This window comes from Dermacentor albipictus, chromosome 1 (genome assembly GCF_038994185.2).
Source record: "Dermacentor albipictus isolate Rhodes 1998 colony chromosome 1, USDA_Dalb.pri_finalv2, whole genome shotgun sequence".
NCBI classification, from domain to species: Eukaryota; Metazoa; Arthropoda; class Arachnida; order Ixodida; family Ixodidae; genus Dermacentor; species Dermacentor albipictus.
In genome coordinates, this window is record NC_091821.1 from 360,175,088 (window position 1) to 360,187,426 (window position 12,339).

At 45.6% G+C, this 12,339-nt stretch overlaps 1 protein-coding gene across 1 annotated transcript in view; it reads right to left on the bottom strand.

The window, feature by feature from the left end:
* Positions 1-11,599, bottom strand: part of LOC139054111 (neural cell adhesion molecule 1-like) — a 33,951-nt gene extending 22,352 nt beyond the window's left edge. The window contains exons 1-2 of the mRNA XM_070530672.1: positions 11,572-11,599; positions 10,240-10,443 (exon numbers count right to left, since the gene is read on the bottom strand). Of these exons, the coding sequence (XP_070386773.1) occupies positions 10,240-10,443; positions 11,572-11,599 (232 nt within the window). The remainder of the gene's footprint in view (positions 1-10,239; positions 10,444-11,571) is intronic.
* Positions 11,600-12,339: the final 740 nt, after the last annotated feature.

The following is a 12,339-nucleotide window of genomic DNA, read 5'->3' on the forward strand; positions in this document are numbered from 1 at the left end:
GGATACACACACGAAATAACTATTATTAAATTTCACTTGCTCCCTTATGAGTTCCAAAACGAATAGCGTTGTTTTGCAATATATACATATTCCAATATATATATATATATATATATATATATATATATATATATTGTATATATATATATTCTCTCTCTCTCTGTACGCACCTAACACAGTAGTCTCAGTTTTCCTAAGTTAACATAACTAGACTACGTCTTTATACTCTGCGGCCGCTCTATTTTTGCTGCTAATATCGCACTTACCGTATTGCCTTATTCCAGTGTTTGCTCATAAGGTACACTGCAATGCTCGTAGGTGACCTCACATAAAACTTTGACTTGTCTCTACAGCATGCTACATTGCTGGACCATGCTGTCTCTAAATACTTATGATCATATACGCGCTGTATGCTGTGAATATCCTTATGTGCCGTTTTTTTATCTTCGGTTAATATTATTTGTTTTGATCACATATATACATCTAACAGGAAAGGGAAAGCGAGGAGCAGGCTGGCAGCTGCCACCGGAAGGGGAACCACGCCGGCCTACTTTTCAGAAAGGAGGTGACAGCAGCGCAGAAATAGAAGACAGGAAGAAGGGAAGGAAAGAGAAAAGAAAAAGCAACAGGACAAATCTAAACGAATGAAGTAGAGCACACAGTACAGACAACACACAGTGGTGCCGGTCACGGAAGGTCACGCAACCACAGAATGGTAAATACAAGCAATAGTATCGACGCCACAAACGTGAGCCTAAGTTCGTTAACTCAAGAAAAGTAAGGGAGAACGATGAGCCTCATCACGTTTAGACACGCAACCTCTGGGTATACAAATATTCCTCGCGTGTCGTGCACCGCAGGCCAAGGAGATGATAGTTTCTCACTATTGACATGCGCTGCGCACTGAAAGCGGGATACTCAAATATATGGTGCTGAAGTGTCTCGCATCAGCTGCAAGACGAACGCGATGAACTGGCCACACTTCCGTGTATGTATAAACGTTCGCGCACGTTCACGCAGCCAACCCTCAGCTTGAGTAGTTGTGCTCTAGGGCGACTAAGCAAGCCTCGACCACGAACACGGGGCGGGAACCTTCCATTTGCGACGCGCCGGTCTGAATGCTGCTTGAGTAGGTGGCGACGAATCAGCAGACGAGCGTCATCAAGCTTGCACAAAATTTTAGGGCAGGCACAGTTATTATGAGTGCAACTTGAAGCCAGTCGATCAGCCACTTCATTTCCGGTGATTCGTACATTGAGCAACGAGAGGTACACCACATGATGAAATTTTGCTTGCAGAGTCAGTAATGCTGCGTTGTCAATCACTGGAACACACATCATCCAGTTATGACGCATAACTAGTGCCAATTACACAACAGCTAAGTAGAAAACTGCCCCTTGGATGCTATGTTAAAGATACGGCCTCTCGGAAGGCAAGAAACAGAAAAGGAAAAGTTTCTAATGTTGCGCCGTGTAAAATACGAATATTTCCATCATACAGTTCGGTGTATTCTATCCAACAAACATTGAAAAAACAGTGAATGAGGAGCAAAACACACACAGACACAAACGCACGTGCATACACAGACAGCACGTACACACACACGCATGCACGCACGCAGGCACCCGTTACGTGACCGTCATATGCGTATCTGAGGCCCATCTCAAGTGCACGTAACAACAGTCGCGCATTCATGCAGACGATCTAACAAATATCACCGAAATCACCTGTAGTTCCACACAGCCACAAAAGCTGTTACCCAGTAGACGTTACCCCAACGATGATTTCTAACTAAAAACTGGGGCGCCCAGGTTCTAAGGACCGACCACTCCGACGGCTTTCAGCGGCATGATCTCATCTGGCATTGCACCACATCCTCAGCGGAGAGCAGGCGAAATGAGTTGCAAAACCATCTATCGCCGCCTCTGAAGAGGCCAATTCCTGGTTAGCCTTCCTCTCCCTCTCTCTCTCCGCCGTCCTTAGCCAACAGCTGGAAGAGGGTAAACGCCCGAGACTTCGCTCGAGTTGACGCACTGCGCGTGTAACATCCAACCCTTTCCCCTGAGTGGCTCTCTCCCCTCTGAGGCATCTTTCCCCCCTTCAATAATTCCTTCCCCTCACCTGCACCCAACATGGAAAGCGACGTTCGCCAGCCGGCTACGTGTATCAGTTCCGTACCCTTCCGACAACCTTAGGTGGGAGAAAAGTGGCGAGGGATTCATTAGAGGCAGGGGTACACCGATCGCCATTAGAGGGCCATGGGCTCCGTGTCCGGATTGAAAGCTGAGCCTTAATGGAGCCCTGCCCCTTCGGCCGCAAATCTGGCCAGGAGCCAGAAGTGCGACGGCGGTAGGCTTGCGTGAAAAGGTCGGCCGCAGATGAGGCGATGTCCTCAAATCGGTGCTCCCCAAAGCCAGATTGATCGTCCCACTCACACAAAACAAGGAAACGAAAAAATTGCATGTAGGGCAGGGGTGCTAGGAACGATTGGTTTGTAGCCGCATCGGGCAGATACGAGGAGCGTGACATAGAGCGCTCGTTTCTGGGCTGTGGCTAGGTTCCAAAGCATTTCGCTAAGTGGTGTCGGGATACGAAATTTCGCGGTGAAAAAAACAATCAGCATGTAAACTGACATTCATATAATATGTAAGCTAATTTTGAAACTTGGTTGAAGAACAGCTGCGCTATATTAGTTACTTTTGAAGGAAATAAATCACAACAAAGAAAAAGAGATACAGAAGCCGGTTTAATTGCACTAGCGATCTATAGAATGCAAGATTCATTGAGACGTTGTTCAACAGTTATGAGCTTGACTTAAAATTTGCCCTCAAACAATTCTAGCACACTAAGTGGAGTAACGGTTACCTTCAATTTGAGGGGAAGAAAGCAATTGAATTATACAATGACACTGTAATAAAATGAAAAGAAATAACTTAATTAAAAGAACATAAAAGCAGAGTGTACTATTGCCCGAAGCCACTTAACCATACACAGTAAAGATGTTTATATCCTTAAGTGTGTTTTCTTGTCCTATGGGTAACACAAAAATTGATGCAGGAAGACAACGGAGATCTAATTAGGCGGGCGATGACAAAATACGTAGTTGAAAACTATCTAATCATACGGCCGCCGTAGTTGTTTAGCGCTATGCTCTTGTGCAACTAAGCACGAGGTCGCGGGATGGAATCCCGGCCACGGCGGCCACATTTCGATGGGGGCGAAATGCGAAAACACCTGTACGGGGGGAGGGGGGGTACTTAGATATAGGTGCGCGCTAAAGAACTCCAGCTGGTCCAAATTTTCGGAGTCCCCCACTAATGTTTGCGTCGTAACCAGAGAGTGATTTTGGCATGTAAGACACCATAATTCATTTTTTATATGCAATCATTCTGACAGCCTTTGGCGCACAGAAATATCCGACAAGAGAATTTCACAAGGATAGATATCAAACTTTATTTTATGCACATTTTATGTGGCCTGGCACAGATGTCATCATTTTTACTTCCAAGAAAAGGTCGACAAACAAGATTTATTTATTGGTTCCCGCCAACAATTTGATCTTACCACATAAACGTATTTTTGTAAGGCCTTAAAGGTAGGGGTGTTATCCGTCTAACAAACACCCTCGAGGGTGTAAACATTCTTGCAATGTATGTTACTTAAATTTACAGGAGCCCGATTCCACGTTCATGAAATCAAACCCTGGTTTTTCTCCGCCTGAGACAGTGAGAAATAAAAGGAAGGCAGGGATGTAAACCAGTGAAGAGTCCGGTTGGCTGTCCTGTTGGGAGAAGGGTGAGAGAAAGAATGGAGAGAGAAAGACAGCAGTAAAGCAAAGGGGAGAGAGCTTTGACTATTGATACCCTAAACAAAGTGCACGTATTGGAGTGACGCGCTCATCAGTTATGGTGGGTTCCCGACGCCTTCTGTGACTTCCTCATGGACAAAGGTTTCATGGACTGCTGGTGAGTATTGCAGATTTCCTCAGTAATTCATTTTTCCTTGTTTCTTTTTATGCGTCGTCATGACACTACAGGTTGTGCAACTACAGGTTGTGTCTCTTGCTGCAGTGCGAAACAGAGTGTCGCGTTTGGGCTGTCAATTTGGCTTTGTACGTTCGAGCACGTCCCCAGATATTGGCGTTGAAGTGGTGACTATTTCTTATACATATCGCGCTGGGTGCAAGTTTGGATAAGGATGCTGATACTCCATGTAAATAATCAGATTTCATTTGGCCTCTCGCAGCTTGTCTCCGTGTGCGGGTAGGGGTTCTTGCTGGTGTTGGGCTCTGTCCTCGATTTAGTAATGCTCTATTAGCTGCAGGCGTTGGTAGCCATGCCCTTAAGTGTCCTACCTCTCCGTACTTCTTCATAGGTACCTTATTACCACCCAGTAGCAGCTGGAAATGATATTAGCACGTCGTGGTAAGATTATTCTCCCATTTTATGATTTCTAGAATACTTATCCTTCCCAAACAGAGATCTGTTATTGGTTCTCAATCTTTACTTTTTCTAGTTCTGTAGCCGTCGTCAGCACCTACTAACAGGCATATAATATATGAGCGCTCGATCACTCAATCATATTTTAATAAGGTTCAGTAATCAATGAAACTTGGGATCACTTGGGAGCGTCGTCGTCTGTTTTAACGTTGTTATCGAGCAACATAGTTCCGCCTGCCACCGGCACGTCGAATGTGCGACTGGTGGAACTCGAACGCTCGGCAGACCAAAAGAGAAACGGGAGGGAACAAAAAAGAAAAACAAATTACGCTAGGGCCCCCAAGGACAAACCAAGCATTCTAAGGGATCTCTGATTGCCATTAATTTCCATGTCGTCTCTTTCGACGACGTCGCCGCGCACTGCTGGCAATGTCATTGGTCCCGATTCAGACTAATGCCGTGACACTCATAGCGAAATTGACCGTGCCATCCAGTCGAAGTGTAGCTTGAAGAAATAGGTATTTTTGCCGCTTACAGTTGCTCCAACGTCGTACAGTCTCTGACTGCCATTACTTGACTTTCGACGTTTCCAGTTGTCTCGCTCAGTAAGCCACGACCGTCCTTTTGATGAAAAATAATTGCATAGCTACTGTATGCCATCGCATTGGTGACATAGCGATTTCCTCTACTACGTTCATTCCTTCGTCGACTAGGCTGCCCCATAGCGTATGCTTTAGGTGTCATTGATTTAGCAGAGAACAACTGCTTGGATTGTAAATCAGCACCGTGTTTCTTCTACAACCGAAATTAAAATAAGAAAAATTGCTGTCAGAAAAAGAAATGGAAGAGACCACAAATAAAAAAATTTCGCTTGCTTCTTTACAGATAAATAAAGGAGAATCTCAGGAGAACTAAAGAACGAATTTAATGTACCAAATCGCTTCCTACGCCGTCGCTATGCTTATATGACTTTGCTCGTCTGCTTCGTTCTGAATATGCACAACGTTAATCATGGAGTAGGCGGCCTTCGAGAAACTTTCTTCCCCAAATGGGAGATGCGTGTGGACGACTTCGGGAAAAGAACTCAATGATCAAAGCGAGCGAAAGTTTTTCGCACTACGCGATGCTTCGTCATATGAATAACTGCAAGTGGTGCTGTTGGCTAGGCAACATAAATGTAGCTTGCACAAAATAGCTCCCTCCAACTAAGCCGTCGTTTTACCGAGCTTATAGTTGGGCCAGAAGAGAGGAGCTGGCAATCTTGCTGAGGTTTTACGACTCCCGCTTTGCGCATCATGCCACGAAGCCGAACTCTCCCTCGGCAAGGAATGACTTGGGTTTCTGGACGAAAAAGCAGAAGTGTTCATAACTGCACTCGGAGCAATTATTTTATGGGCGCCTTCCCCGACGCTATCTCACTCACCCGTCCTTTTTCGAGCTATATGTCTTTAGGTTGGACGAAAAATAAGCCACAGAGACGAGAGCTACGCTTTTGGAGCATCGACCGCTCAGACTGCGCTTCAGTCTTTACACGCCGAGAGATCACGTAGATGATCCCGTATGTAGTGCACTTATAGCGCACGTTTTAGTCCTAATAGTCGGAGAACAATCCAAATAGCCCAAGCCATATTTGCAGTGTCGAATTACTTTGTTCCACTTGGGCCTAAGGAATGGTCTTTATTCGAAATTAGTACTCGATCCAACGTTTCCATTTTTGTTTGCTATTGAACACAAAGCCCAATTTAGTGTCATCCCGAGAGTGAATGCCTTTCATGGCCGCCTGCATTTGTTTACCCCCCATGTAGCCATCTGCGCTAGTTAGATAAGTAATGTCCTTTTGGTCAATCGGGTTAGTTCTTACGACCATAACGGCCGTGCGCCTGGTGAAGCAGGTCGCTGTGCTAGTTTTTGCATATCTAAACAAAGAGTAACGCAGATAAGACATTAACAGAGGACAAAGATGTCTCGCTCGTGAGTCGTGTCCTAGCTTTTACTGCACTTTGCTTTCACGCACGATCTCTCGTGCACATGCCGATGAATCTAGGTAAGCTGTAATTTTCTCTATCTCTGCTCCCGTCCTAGATATATCATCTCCCAAATAATGCAGGCGGTAAAATTATTTATGACACGAGATGCTAAACACGACACGCTGTTCGTAGGCAATTTCTCAGGCAAAAAGTTCTTACGCTGAGATAACGGTGCAACCGAAGTGGCAGCGCACTTAACTTACGGACTCGTATGAGAGCGAGGAGGAAGGAAAGCTTGAATTAAACAAGAAGCAAAACAAGTGTGGTTAACTGATAGCATTATCGCACATCATGCCCTTATGTTTTCAGCTGACCGCACTTCTTCCATTTCTTACACAAAATGAGGCTATACACAAAATTGCTGCATGTGCCTATTCGACAGTTTCCTCTTTGCGGGCGCCTGCTACAGCGCCGGGGAGGCCAACTGCATTCGCTTGTTCACCGCACCTCCGTCAAAAGAATTCCAGTGGAAGTGTTACGCGTCTTTTTCACATTTCTGGGAGAGACAGAACTGATACACACGTTGTGATATATTTGGCGCAGAAAAAGATGCTCAGACAGAGCAATTGCCTGTCAGATGTGTCAGGCTAACCCGGCCTGTATACATCATCACCACCACCACATTACAATGCCACTAAAAGTATTTATTTAGATACTAATTACAGAAGCAAAAAAAAAAACATCTTTCTAATAGATACCTGGTATGGCTTCAAGGTAAGAGGCCCAGTGTCCGTACGTTCACCGGTGTGGTATATGATCGCACTGCACACTAATGCGGCGCTTATGCTTAATATCAGCCCTCTCGGCAGCCGGCATCGTCTAAGGTGCTGGTCGACGATGTCGTCGACCACCAATCGACAACGAAACGCGCACTCCCTTCGCATAAGATCGCTGTCGAGTGCACGGGGAGCTATTAAAGCAGCCCTTTAAAAATAAATGCAGCAAAAAAGTCATGGCTATCGACACTCTCACTTTATGAGAGAAAACTTCACTACGGAAGATCCACACCTGAAAGTATCGCTGCCTGTCACACTTTGGCATTGCATCAGCGTTAATCACTCCTGTTTGGCTTCCTCCTCAGCTGATAAAACACGCTGATGCCCCACACCATATCAGCACTTTGTTTTTACAGGTTCAGGTGGCCGCATTCCGACAGAGCCGAAATGCTCAAAGGCGCGTACATGTCAAGCTTGTAGACTGGTAATAAATAATACGTAGGTTGGTGAAGTCATGGACTGGAGTCCCTAACTACGCTGGCTGCCATAGCCCACGTGGTATCTAATCGAAGTCAAGGCTAATCAGTCAACATCACCGTGATCCTCTGCGTCAAGGCTGTCATAAATTTACCAGGCCCATAAGAACACAGGCTCGAGTGCACTTCAGAACACTACACAGCACCGTACACGAAGCACAAAGTGACTCAACATTCTAGCTGGTTTCGCGTCATATTGGTTAAAATCGTCAATCCTGCGACACTGACGCATTTTGTTTGAAGCAGTCACTCTACACATATAGCTCGACACTACAATGGGGGTGTGGTGTTATCGAAGCGGCTCTCGACACCATTCTGTAAACATGCGAATGTGATCTCGCAGTACGGAGCAAACTGCGGCTCAAAAGCAACAGTCCGTTAAAAATACCGCATAAATTGTGGATGTTGTAAAACATCGTCATCGTACTTTTATGTTGTGTGCAAGACGAAGGTCTCTCCCAGCGATCTCTAATTACCCCTGACTTGAGCTAGCTAATCACAAGTTACGCCTGCAAATTTCCTGATTTCATCCCCCACCTAATTTTCCGCCGTCCTCCACAGCGCTTCCTTTCCCCTAGCGCCCGCTCTGTATTGTTAATGCACCATAGATTACCCGCCCTATAAAAATACGCGACCTGCCAAGCTTCCTATTTTTTCTCTCAACTTCAACAACGAACCCCCCCGTTTGCTCTTTGATCCACACCGCCGTCTGTGTTCTGAACCGCTGTCTGTGTACCTCTGCTACCGTTAGACCTAACATTTTCCGTTCCATCGCTTGTTTGAGCAGTCCTTCACTTATTCTCAAGCTTCATTGTTAACCTCCAAGTTTATGCCCCATATGGCAGTGCTTTGAAGAATGGAATGATTGTGTGCCTTTCTTTTCAACAATGGCAGTGAATTCCAACGATTTGGTAATGCGGGCCGTACGCACTCCGGTCCATTTTCATTCTTCTGCAAATTTCTGTCAAATGATCACGGTTCCCTGTGTGTAACTGACCTGGATAATTTTACTCCTGTACGTGCCTAGAGGCTGACTGCCGATCAAGAATTTTTGTTGGCTTGACAGGTTATTCAACGTCACCTTTGTCTTCCGCTCATTATTATTCTGCCTATTGTTCTTCAACTTAATCTTCCACTTTCTCGGTTGAGGCCCTCAATCACTTGTTGCAATGCGTCCCCAGCGTTGGTGAACCGAACAAGGCCATCGGCAAGCTTAATGTTGTTGGGATATTTGCCGTTGATAATCGCACTTAATCCTTCGTAGTCTAATAGCTTGAATACTTCTATGCATGAAATGAATATAACTGGAGAGATTCTGTCTCCATGCCTGACCGTTTTCTCTATAAGTATTTCTCCACTTTTCTTGTGTGGAAATTAAAACGTGTGAGGCCGGAACTATCAGTGAGGCAGAGTCAAAGCGTTTCAAGTTGAGGATACGTGCGCTGTGGCTGAACGTGAATATGGAAGTTGCACACAAGTGAAATAATTATTGAGTTGTCAACCATATACGGCACGCACTACGGCCTTAAGGTGAAGTTCGTTAATTCCTCCACTACAGTATATACGGTATGCACTTACACCATTAATTACAAAGAAAATGTCGGATAGCGCCAGCGGATGGCGCCAGCGGATGGCGCCAGTTGTTATGATCAGTTCCTGCGTAACAACTTCTTTTTGAATATGGTCTTGGTGATCTGGCATTTGTTTCTATCGTGTGACTGGTGTATTAGGACAACCGTGTTTTCACTTGGAATCATCAGGACACAGACCCTCTAGCAATAACAAAAGGGATGCCTAATCTGTATTGCTGATTGGATTGTCAAACAATCACGTTTATATAAAAAACTCGTACCACATAACAAACTTCCCTGGACATGAGTACTACTAAGAACACATGAGGAAATGGTGTCCGGATAAGTGGTATGCGAATTCACGCCTCATAACGTGGCACCCTCGGTACTTAAAAAGCGGGTCTTAAAGACTATGCTTCTGCTGGTTGAAGTCCCCGGACGCGATTAAGGGAACCAGAAACATGTCATAGACGTTCGGCTTTGGACACCACCTATTACGCCTCTTTATCACTTTTGCTACGATGCGCCAGGCAGGAGCGAACTGCACCCTCTTGCTCAACTGAAACCTAAATGAGAAAGTTCAAATTACAGAATTAATCTTGGAACACTGCAGTTTTGGAGCAGACACGTTACTGTGGCCGCTTAGAAAGTCCTATGTGAGATGTAGTATCCCGTGCGGTTGAAAACGGTTGGCTTAGTAACGCAAAATATGCCAAGAATTTTTTTTTGCATTTTCTGTGTCTTCTCTTGAACTGTATCGTTAGATTCTTGACGCTATTGCGGTCGTGAGACATTCTAAAAAGGAGGAAATGTTTCAGCAATGTTCCATGGCATTGTGTCACAGCGACCAGGTTTGCGCGCCATGCAAGTGGCGTCTTACAAGCGCCACTTACAATGCATGTTGCGCGTACTTACAGTGCATGTTGACGACAATGCAAGCGCGTACTTACAGTGCATGTTGACGACGATGGTTGTGGCCACGGGCAGCGTAATGTTGCTGTTGGTTGCACGACAGGTCAGCCGTGCCTGGTAGTCGGCGCGTGTGAGCCGCAGGCGGAACAGCGTGGCGCGTGGATGGCCACCGGAATTGCGACTCAGCGCTTGCTGCAGGAGCTCCGAGCCACGCCACCATGTCACCACGGGCTCTGGCTGGCCTGCGAGCAGAGTGCACGAAACCGACCGTGATTTATCAGTCGAGGTAAGCGAATAATTTCGAATCATTTATAAAATAAATTCCTGTATCGCTTCCTGCAACCACGCGACTTTAGGTGCATTCGCAATAACTTGTGGCCGTTGTTCCGAACTTTATATACGTGTAGGCATGGGCCGAAAGTTACATTAAGTTACTGCGACTACTAATTGCTACAACTTGAACTTCGCAGTAAAAATTGTGCAGACAGATGTATACTGAAATATTGGTGAACAAATGGGCACAGGAGAAAGTCTTTAGCTTTGTTTGTACATAAGAAGCAAGATTGTATACACTATATATTTTGTTGCTTCCATTCTTATAATAAAATCAAATAATATACTAACGAAAGGCACAGAAAAGGAAAAGGGGAACGCGCAAGTGTTGTTGCACTAGCACAGCATGTAAAATGATACGTAATGTATTCAACGCATAAAAAGTGTGTCGACGTTTTTCTTCCTGTGCGTTTTACCAAGTTTGTACATGGTGACAGGAAAGAGTGATCGTAAAATGCAAGCACAAAAAAAAAGAATGACCACCATGTTCCCTGACCAGGGAACAGTTTTACTGAGGGATGTAAGAGGCCCTGCTTGCCGCAGGCATGGTAACTGCCCCACTTGAGGCATGCAGCTAAGCCGCTCTAACGTAGAAGGCCATGCTGGGGGATAGCCAAAGACCCATCAGTATTGGATGTTTTGCGGCAACCTCCCTCGCTCTCTCTCGAGAAACAAGAACGTTAAGGAAAGCCAGCGAGGTCAACCAGGCACAGGTCCGGTTTGTTACTCGAGGCAGGGTATAGGCGTTAAGGGATGAAAAACAAAGAAAGCAAGGAAGGAGAGGAAACACTGAGGGTGTCGCTTCGTCCACAGGTGCACGTCAAAACCGCAGCTGCTCACTGAGATTCGTTGACTTCAGGAGCTGCAGTAACGCACTGATCGCTATCCGGGCTTGTGAGGCGGGTGGCCATGGTGCAAGTACTTCTGACACCGTGAGTGATCTTGTATCCAGGTGACCTAACGTGGTGCGAAGTAGAAACCTCTGGTCGTCATAGCGGGGACAGATGCAGAGGAGATGTTCGATAGAATCCACCCACCCACAACTGTCACAGGAAGGCGTGCCATTATCCCAATGAGGAAGAAAGAGCTCTTTCTGAAAGCCGCATCGAGCCACAAATGACATAGTGATGTTGCATAGTCTCGTTAGAGGCCTTGTAGCAGCTGGATCTGCATGGAAAGGTGAGAATGCAAAGGCGACCGTTCCAGAGGCGCCGAGAGTTCCAATGAACTAGAGCTGTTCTCGCGAAACAAAGTCAGCAGAACATGGCGGAGGAACTTTTTAATGGTATATTTTATTGTATAAGCTGCATTGTGAACATAGCTATATTAAATATGTTCGGGAATGTGCTTAAGTGAGAGTGAACGTAAGTATTTGTTAGCTGTTAAAAATTAATGTGAAGCACACCTTCCTTTCAACGCATGTTATTGTTGAAGGGCTATCGCTCGTTGAACGTCGTGTAGTAGCTTTGAACATGAAAGTAGCAGGCTACATTACCACCAAACAAAGCAAACAAATAATAGTGGAATGGCTATTGCCAGCGGAAAGTCAAGTTCAGGTAGCAACATGTTCTTGCCTCTGTGTGGTCATCTTGATGTCTGCATCTTGTTTGAGTCAGTCATTTCGTTCATGATGTACCAGCTGTCTTCTCCGAAGATTATTTTGCGGCCCGATAAATTATTTTTTTACTGCCCAGTGGTGTGTGCAGACCCTGTGCCGTCGTTGTCGGAGTTCGCTAAAACTATCATCATCAGAAATGGCTCGAGCGTCGTCGCCTTCTTTCACAGCAGGCTAGTTGGCGCCCCTC